The following is a 9,291-nucleotide window of genomic DNA, read 5'->3' as shown; positions in this document are numbered from 1 at the left end:
TTTTCGTGGATACATGGTTATTAGGGTAGGGTTCTAGCTTGGAGTGCTACTCCTATCATGGGGATTCTTCCTCGATTCTGATAGGGCGCTTCTTTATTGGGAGGCACCGATCCCTCACCTCATCTTCGGTCTGAGTGCCTTTATCCCAATGGGTTTCCTCAGGTTCCTCCTCTTCCTCTATCCATCCACCTATTCCTCCGCGGCATTCGTATTCCTGCCTCTGGGCTTGGAGAGCGGCTAAGGAATACTCGGCGCGTGCGGCCCTTATCTGTTGTTCCTCCAGTTCCTAGGTTGCCTTTTCTGCCCTATGGATTAGCTGCTTCAGTTGTGCCGCCTGTTCGTGATAGAGTTTATCCAAGCCGGTAAGGTAGATGGATAGGTGGGAGACCGTATCTTCTAGGTCTTCTTCTTCTCTTCCGAGTCCTCTCATCCGGGCAATCCAGGTGCGTCCTCTTCCTTCAGTGGGTGGGAAAAATCCCATAGGAGTCCGCTGAAGGTGGTGCTTGTAGATCACATGCAGTCGTCGCAGGGCTTTACGGGCGGCCTTTCGGTAAGTGTCAGGGAAGCGGAAACCAGAGGTGGAGATGAACCAGGGGTCCATATCAGGGTAACGGGTGCTTTTTCCCACAAAGACCATCATGTCACACCGAAGGATGCCCTTGGAGGTGTGTTCTCGGTAGACATACTCTGGTGGTTCCATAACTCCGATGCGTTCCAGGCTGAGTATTAATAACTTAGGAAGGCCGGGTTCTGCGTGGCAGATTCTGTCAATCCATCCATTGTCAGCCATCTGGAACAGGATAAAAACCAGTGGTAAGTGTTTGTGCAGGAAAAGCGCTAAGTCAGAACAAGTCATGGGGTCTGAAAAAGGGTTTCGTCTCTGGGGTCACATCCTACGGCCAGCCTACGGCTCTGATACCACCTGAAGCGTCCCCCCATCAGGGAAGACCTAAAAGTGATGCTTTATCAGTCCCAGGAGGCTGATAACACTTTTATTACATCAGATGGTACATCACCGTACAACTCTACGCGGTAGTGGGCAGTGGAGCGTCACTATCGCGAGGATTACAACTAAAACCCACACTACTACACTAGTTACGAAAAGAGGGTCATCAGAGTCTTGCGCCATGCGGAACTCCAGCGGTGGCCTTAACCACACGCAAGACTGGGTGCAGGACGAAACCCTACTCGACGTCTTCGGGGGTGTAGTCTGGATCTTCCATTGTAAAAGTAAGAATGGGGTGAGTACAAACGTACTCAGCAAGTCCAATCACACCCACGGAAGGGGTATAACAGATATCAATGCACAGGACAATCCAAGGATAAGGTTATGGTTCGTTTACGAAAAACTCGGTTGTATGCAAAGGTTCGTCTAAAAACGTTTTCAAAACAAGTTTTCTAGTACCAAGGAGCACATGATGTTGATCCACACAGGATCCAGGTTTTAAACTACGACCGGACTCCCCGTCCGCCGTAGCACACGGCACAACTGCCGGACACTTTCCAAACAACCCACACCAGTCCAATCATTCCCAGAGAGAATCACTAGTTATGTGACCACACCATAACTTGCCTAATACCATGGGCACCGCTATTCGAATAGATTTTAACTCTGCAGAGGTGTGCAACTTTACCCACAGGTGGGGTACCACAGCACGATCACCTTAGTGTCGGTGCAGATCCCAATAAAGCCGTTACCCACCTTAGCTAGACCTGACTAGTCACCACGGGATCCATCAAGGCGTCATTCGACCTATCTCCGAGGTTTAACCGGGGCATAAGTCACACAGAGCTCATCCCTTCTCCTTGATCACCCGTTGCTCTCAGCTCTCCTGATGGCTATCAGACTAACTAGTGGGATTTATGCTAAGCCGTTGCCCATACAATGGTCAAGTGGTTTGCACGACAGGAAGCTAGGTGAGATGACACATCAACTCGGTCCTTAGGGGTGACAAGATGGATATCTCCCTTCCTCGCTCAACTACACAGGTACGAGCACACCAACGGCAATTCACATAGAAATATCATCCATCCCGTCTGACTCGTCTTTCAAAACCACATTTTATCCCTTCCCACACACACACACTTTCTTTATAAAACCAGGTGGTCAAGGTATGGTTATCACAAACAAGGGTGGCTATCCTACCATGTTTTCAGTAAGCAAAACCATGCAATTTTATAAAACAGGCCACTGGGTTGTGTTTATAAAAACTAGGACAGAAGCATGCATCAAAGGGCAGGATTGAACTTGCCATCATCAAGTCCTTGCGGGAGGTCCTGATCGAAGCACTGTCCCTCGGGTTCGGGGTCGCAGAACTTGTCCTCGTTCGCTTGATCACAGTCGAGCCCTTCCTCGTTCACTCCGTGTCCTACGACGCAAGCAAACAGGCACACAATCAAGCGAAAGAACTAAAAGCTTTTATCGTTGAGCTCGAATCGGAAATAATTTAGTTATGGCGATAGGGGTAATACTTTTGGGTGGTTTCTTAATGGCATGGTTGGAACTATACTAGAAAGGATGTGGTAAAGTTTCAGGTCGATCGGAGATCGTTTGACGCATAAAATGACGAGGTAAAAGGGGGTTCAGGGGTTAAACAGGGGCCCAGGGGCTTATTCGTAATTATCCGGAGGAAGTAAGGACCTATTTGCGAACCCTAGAAATACTCAGGATGTCAAGTATATCTAGGTTTATGTACTGGAGGGGTTTGGTTTGAAATAACGGAAAGAGCAGGGCTTCTTTTGCAAAAGGGAGTAAATAGGGGGGTGTTTATAGGAAATAGAGAGGAGGGGGGTCTTTGGGCAAAATGCCCTTCTCCTTCCTCCTCTCCCCACGGGAAACAGAGGAGGGGGTGGGGGCGCTCGGCGGCGGTCAATCCGACCGGCCCGAGGCCCGGCGTCGGCCGTGGAGGGAGGGAAAAGGAGGAGGGAGACGAGGGGGACTGGTTCCCGGCCTCACCTCGGGCCGGGGCGGCGTGAGGAAGTGGGGCGACGGAGGCAGGCGGCAGCGGTTGCGGGAGCACGGCGGGGCAGCGCCGGAGCTTGGGGAGGCGAGGGCTAGGTGGCGTTGTAGGTTGTGGGGGCGCCGGGGGTGCTCCTCGGCCCCTTTTATAGGCACTCGAGGCGGTGGAGGCGGAGGGGTCGGCCAGCGGCTCCGCGGGCGGCCATTAATGGCATTTGGCCGCTCGCGGCCGTCGTGGCGTGGCGAGGTGGCGAGGGTGCCGAGGTGTCGTACGTGGGGGCTGTGCCGGCACAAGGGCAGGGAAATGACAGCGCGCACGGCGGGGCGGAGCGCCAGCGGCGGGCGGCGCGGCACGCGCGGGATAGGGCGCGCGCGTGCGCGCACAGCGCGGCGAGGCGCGGGTCAGGGCGGGGGCGCGAGCAGCGGCCGACACGGCGCGGCGCGTGGTCACGCGTTGCGCGTGCGCGTCGCGGAGGGGGGGCCGGGGCAAGGCTCGTGCGCGGAGTGGGCCGGACAGGCGCGCGGCCGAGCGGCGCTCAGGCGCGCGGCAAGGAGGAAAGGAAGGAGAGAGAGAGAAGGAAGAAAGAAAGGAAGGAAAAAGGGAGAAAAGAAAAGGGAAGGGAAAAGGAAAAGAAGAGGGAAAAAGAAAGGTGACGCGCGCCGGCGATATTCGCGGCGGCGACCGTGGCTGCGCGCGCGACTTCGCACACTGCGCGAGGAGAAAGAGAGGGGGGAATCGCGTCGGCGCCAATCGCGGCGGGTGGTCACGCGTGGGCGGCAGGCCACCGAGTGGCGCGGAATGGGACCGCGGTCAAGTTCGTGTCGGTTGTCAGGATGGCGGGGGAAACGAAGAGGGTTGGGGCTACGGTTTGGATGGGCTTTGACGACGATTAGGTTTTTGATCGAAGTACTCTAGCGCGTAGTTTAATTTGATAAATTTTCAGGGTGTCACATAGATGCATCAGAAATACGTGGAATGGTTCCACGTACCTTGGTGAAGCGGGAGATGAAGGCCCGGAGGGTTTCCCCGGGTTGCTGCCTCACAGCGTGGAGGTGGGCCTCCACGCCGTGCTGCTGGTATGCGCTAGCGAAGTTCGCCGAGAACAGCGCGTAGAGTTCTCCCCAGGATTGGATGGATCCCGGGGTGAGATTCATGAGCCAAGTCCGGGCTGGCGCGGACAAGGCCACGTGGAAGTAACTTGCCATTACGGTGTCGTTACCCCCAGCCGCCGTGATGGCGGTGATCTAGACCTGCAGGAATTCTGACGGGTTGGTAGACCCGTCGTACTTTTCCGGCAGGTGGGGCTGAAACTTGGACGGCCAGGCCACCACTCAGAGGTGGTCTGCGAGCGCTGCGCAGCCCACCCCAGCCACCGGGGCCTGGACGTATCCCTGCAGCTTCGATACTGCCGCGTCGAGATCGGCATCAAGGTTGCGACCTGTGATGTTGAACCGGCGCTCACGCGCCCGCTCCATGGTGACGCGGGCGTCCTCTCCCGCATGCTTGCGGTTGAGTTCCGCCAGCAGATCTTCGGTCTGAGCACTCCTCACTGTTGGAGAGTGCACAAAGCCGGATGCACCACCCTGACGGCGACGCTGCCTGGACGTAGATCCCCCTGCCGAGCCTGGGGTGACCTGTGCCAAGTTGAGGAGGCAGTCAACGTCGTCACGCCATTGCCTCAGCACCTCGGGTGAGGCCGCCGGATCCAGCGGGTTGCGGAGCAGCTCCCTAGCCGCCACCAATGGTCCGTTTGGTGCGGGCTGCGTTGGGGCCTTGGAGGTCTGCTCTGCAGCAAGCTGCGGCGCAACACGCACCGCAGCCCCCGATGGAAGATGGCGAGAAGCATGCGGCGCAGATGACGCCACTTCCTCCCCCATCGGGTGGTCATGGTGCTCGGCTATCCGTGGCATTGTGATCTCAAGCCTTCGATCAAGCACAAACCAAACCCTCCCCTACTTGGCGCGCCAAATGTCGGAGGATTTCTCCAACCGAGTGGCGGAGTGCACCCGCCTAATCCTAGCTTAGGATGAGTTTGGGGGTAGTCAAGGAATGCTCAATCTAGAGGCGTATGAACACGAGTAGCACACACGGGTTTAGAGTGGTTCAGGCCGCCTGAGCATAATACCTTACGTCCACTGTGTGATGTATTGCTTGTAAGTTTGGGGGAGGAACTCCTGACCCTGCGTGAGTGAGAACCTTTGTGTGTGTGTGCATGAGTCCACTTCTAACATGCACGCTCTCCCTTTTATAGGCATAAGGGGAGTGCGTACACTGAGCGAGGTCCCAACAGGTGGACCCGGCGATATATTAAATAACGTACATATTGGAGCCTTAAATGCCTTAGATCCGGAGATCTTCCTCGTCGGCCTCTGTGTGTATCCTCTGTCTGGATATGGTCTTGTGCCGTCTTGCTGGCATAGGGTGTGTTGCCGCTGACATGCGTAGAGTAAGTCGTGCTGTCGATGTAGAGTCAGCTCCTGCTGATAGGCGGAGGGGCTATATTGACCTGCCGTGATGTAGCCTTTGTGCACTGTAGCAGCGCACGTTGTGGTGTTCCTGCAGCAGGTCATGATAACTCTTCGCCCATGCGCACGGCACTGTGATGTGACCATACATCCCATGTCCTGCGAACCGCCTCGGTAACTGGCGGGCTTACCGTGATGTCACCCATACCTACCCAACGTGTCAGAGGTCAGCCCATGCCCTATCTTGGGTACGCGCACCCCAACCACCCGCATTTAATGAGGTAGCTGGGCTGGCTTCTCGTAGAAGGCTGGAATCCACCGGACATGTGGCGGTACTGGTTTAGCGGCCGCTTCCTCAGTGGCACGTGGCGGCACCGGACCCCCTCCCTGGTGGGATGGGAGGTCCGGGTCCCCTGGCTGGCCCAAGCGCTCAGGCTCCCTGGGGGTCTGGCTTCCACACGTGGGGGGTCCAAGACCATCCCGCGGCGGTCCGGATCCGTGGTAGCTGTTCCTGAGCACTTCATCCTTTCGGGCACGTGGAGGCACCGGACCTGCTAGTACGTGGGGGGAGGTCCAGAGACCGGGCCCCCAGTTGTCAGGCCCGGGTCTTACGGCCTATCGCCCACAAGTTTAGTGCGAGGTTACGGATAACCTCGCACCTCTTGGGCTAGATATACTAATAGGAGGTACCCCTGTCTCTATGTACCGATAATTTTTTATGTTAAAATAGAATTTTCTGTCAATTCCTATCCCTCCCCACGAGAACAGATTGGTGGGAATCAAGTCTTTAAACTTTCTTTTCTCACAATAAACTCTCTTCCGACGAAATAAACAAGACAATTTTAATCTCGTACCTTTAAATTTCTATTCCCTTTGCCAATAACTCCCGACCAAACGAGCCGTCTGAGCGAGAAATATCTCTCCTCCGGTTTGTACCTAGGCAGAAGTGCAGAAGCCAAGCCACACGCAGACAGCCAACGGAGCGAGCGAGAGGGAGGCGGCGGAGAAAGGCATCAGCATGTCGGCGGCGGCGGGAGGAGAGGGGGAGACGGTGCGGGCGTCGCACATCCTCATCAAGCACGAGGGTTCCCGCCGCAAGGCCTCCTGGAAGGACCCCGACGGCCGCGTCATCTCCGCCACCACCCGCGCCGACGCCGCCGCGCGCCTCCTCGACCTCCGCAACCAGATCATCGCTGGCCAGGCCAACTTCGCCGACCTCGCCGCGCGCCACTCCGACTGCTCCTCCGCGCGCCGCGGCGGAGACCTTGGTACGGTCCATATCCCTGTCCCCGCTCTTTCGGTTCCTTCGCTCCGTCGTGCAGAGATAGATCTGGTGGTTACTCGGATTGATCCATCCGTATATCAAGTTGTTGGCGCTAGGTTGATTATCATTGTTGGGTTACGACGATAGATGACAGAAACGTCTTCAGATGGGAACATGATTCGCATCTCACGGAGCAAACAAACTATGATGTCAGCTTCTCATTGCAGAGAAACACAATTCATTCAACCATCAAATCGTGTAATCTGGGCATTGCTGGCATGTAGCCTTGCAGCTGTCTGATTACCTTTGAAATCCGCTGAATTTTACGCATTCTCTAGTGGAATCGACTGTGCACGGTGCACCTGTTTAATTTGACTGACGCAAATTGCACTCTAATTCTATTCGTTAGCACATAAATTGCATTGCTTAGTGCATACAAGTAAAACTTGTTTACAATGCGTAGTAGCTGCTGCTCAGTATAGATTGTTGGTGTTATTGCAGTCTAGAATGCTAGAAATACATGTCGGTTGCCATCACGGAATAAGTAAATCTGTAACATTGTTGACTGATTGCAGAAAAACGCACTTCAATTCAGACCCTTTCCAAACTCAGCCTGACCGCTTGGTCCTGTTCAAAATAGGTACAGAATATTATTGTAGATCTGGGGAATTATTTGGATATTTCTTGTCTAACCAGTTTATAGGTTGGTTGCACAGCTGACAATACTGGAGATTAGACTGCATGTTTGGGGGTTTAAAGTTTAAACAACTCATGGTGATGGTTTTGAAATTGGAAACATATTATTTGTATTACTTGGTTTGATGGTGTTGAAAGTGGAAACATATTATTTGTATTACTTGGTTATTGGTAATGAAAACCAGGGAAGGGCCCTTTTATCTTAACAGAAACACATTAAATTGATCTTTGAAATCGTGTAATTTGGATATTAGTACTGTCAACTTTCGATTAATGTCTCAGTTTGCTGAATTTATCATGCAGCCATTCAAGTAATTTAAGCATAAACAACGAGATGGGCTGCACACTGATTAAGCTCATTAGCTGATAAACTGACAATGTGTGTCCTGCATGGATCAACCTCTTTTTGGTAGTGATAGTGTGTTAGCTATTAACTATGTTCCTGATCAATAATGAATCATGGAAGAAGTATAACGAATTAGTTGAATTTACCATTTCCTGATCATATTGCCTGCTGGTCATGGTATGTCTGGCACAAAAGATTGCCCATTCAAGTGATGCCATTATTTTTGAGGTGATCTGTTTGCAAGAGTTGGTTCACCATGATGTGAATAGGAAGAGTGTGAGTAGCTTGTATGGAAAATATGTTCATGTAATTCAAGGCAACTCTTTACCAGGCCATGCTTTGTAAGGTGTAGCAGTCCAGGGATCTTTAGTTAGGGCTAAATTAAGGGAGTTTGTTAATAGCTATAATCATTTAGAAGCACTTAAATAGTTTCATAATTTTTTGTTACTTTAAATCCAAACTCCAAAGGCATAGCAATTGGTTGGTACACTTTTAGTGGTTATAATTGTTTCGTATTGTCAGTTTCAGTTTTCTGTACCCTGTGTATTTGCTTGTGTATGTTTTGCAGTACCTAATTATTCTTTCCATGTTTTGTTGTTCCATAATGCAAGTTTGTGCTGCTAGATTTTTCATTTTTTAGCTGCTGTAATATGTTATATATATGCCATGTCAGAGGGAATCTGTTTCTTCTGAATGAAACTACATGGCTGCACACTGAGCGGTAGCATATGGTTTTCCCTCCTTACTCTTGTTCACTTTTTGTTCGGAAATTTGCTGGTTAAGATCAATAACTCTTTAGAGTAATAAAACCAATTAATTATCTAGTGGCTAATGAGAATCAGAGACTAGTGATTTGTAACAACTCTAAAGATTGAAGATGTGTGAAGCTGAAATTCTTGTCTAACTCACAAGAAAGAGAGTTTGGATAATCTAATTCACAAGTTTACCATGAGCATAGTAGTTCAACGTGCATCTCTTGTGCTGGAACTAAGATGGAAAAAACGCATTTAGCTGGTTAAAGGGGTTCTGCACATGAAGAAAAATATCACTGCAAATCTTATTTCTTGAATATTAAACAATACAGTAGCTCTCTGTCAAGCTCTTTGGTAACAATGCAGTTAGCACTAGCAGCATGTGCCCTGCCAGTCCTGGTTCATGGATCTCATCTCATGTTTCCAATGGTAATGTTTGAAGCACAGGTTCCTTTGGGAGGAGGCAGATGCAGAAACCCTTTGAGGACGCCACCTTTGCCCTCAAGGTTGGTGAGCTCAGCGACCTCGTGGACACTGACAGTGGGGTTCACATCATCCTGCGGACTGCCTGAGAAGAGGCCCACACTGTCAGCTGAATGACGGCTTTGAGCAATTAGTGCAAATGGCTTTCGATTAGGGCCTGTATTTTTTCGCTTTTGCAGCCTGAGTGCATAACATTCTGGACGAAGATAAATCATGTATCTTAACACGTTTGCAGCAGCATTTGAGCTTAATCTACATGGTCGATGAACCTGTAGGCTTCTGAATGCCTAGTTGGTCTGTCAATGTTCTATTTGTTCTTTCTTTT

General features: G+C 51.5%; 1 protein-coding gene across 2 annotated transcripts; it reads left to right on the top strand.

Moving 5' to 3' along the window:
- Positions 1–6,313: 6,313 nt before the first annotated feature.
- Positions 6,314–9,269, top strand: LOC112901113 (peptidyl-prolyl cis-trans isomerase Pin1-like). Of its 2 annotated transcripts, none has more exons than XM_025969950.1 (2): positions 6,314–6,693; positions 8,926–9,269. In XM_025969950.1, the coding sequence occupies exons 1-2, from the start codon at positions 6,444–6,446 to the stop codon at positions 9,081–9,083; spliced, it is 408 nt and encodes a 135-aa protein (XP_025825735.1). In that variant the 5' UTR covers positions 6,314–6,443; the 3' UTR covers positions 9,084–9,269. The 2 variants fall into 2 exon arrangements, with proteins under 2 accessions (XP_025825735.1, XP_025825736.1); XM_025969951.1 differs by having other exon boundaries at positions 6,326–6,693; positions 8,931–9,256.
- The last annotated feature ends 22 nt before the right edge of the window (positions 9,270–9,291 follow it).

This window comes from Panicum hallii, chromosome 7 (assembly GCF_002211085.1).
Source record: "Panicum hallii strain FIL2 chromosome 7, PHallii_v3.1, whole genome shotgun sequence".
Lineage (NCBI taxonomy): Eukaryota > Viridiplantae > Streptophyta > Magnoliopsida > Poales > Poaceae > Panicum > Panicum hallii.
This window is presented reverse-complemented; position numbering and strand designations above follow the sequence as displayed.

What these genes read in the sequence shown, in the direction of transcription:
- LOC112901113 (XM_025969950.1), top strand. Translation starts at nt 6,444, where the DNA reads ATGTCGGCGGCGGCGGGAGGAGAGGGGGAGACGGTGCGGGCGTCGCAC. An exon ending in GCGCCGCGGCGGAGACCTTG is followed by an intron (nt 6,694 to 8,925) that starts GTACGGTCCATA and finishes TAATGTTTGAAG; the next exon opens with CACAGGTTCCTTTGGGAGGA.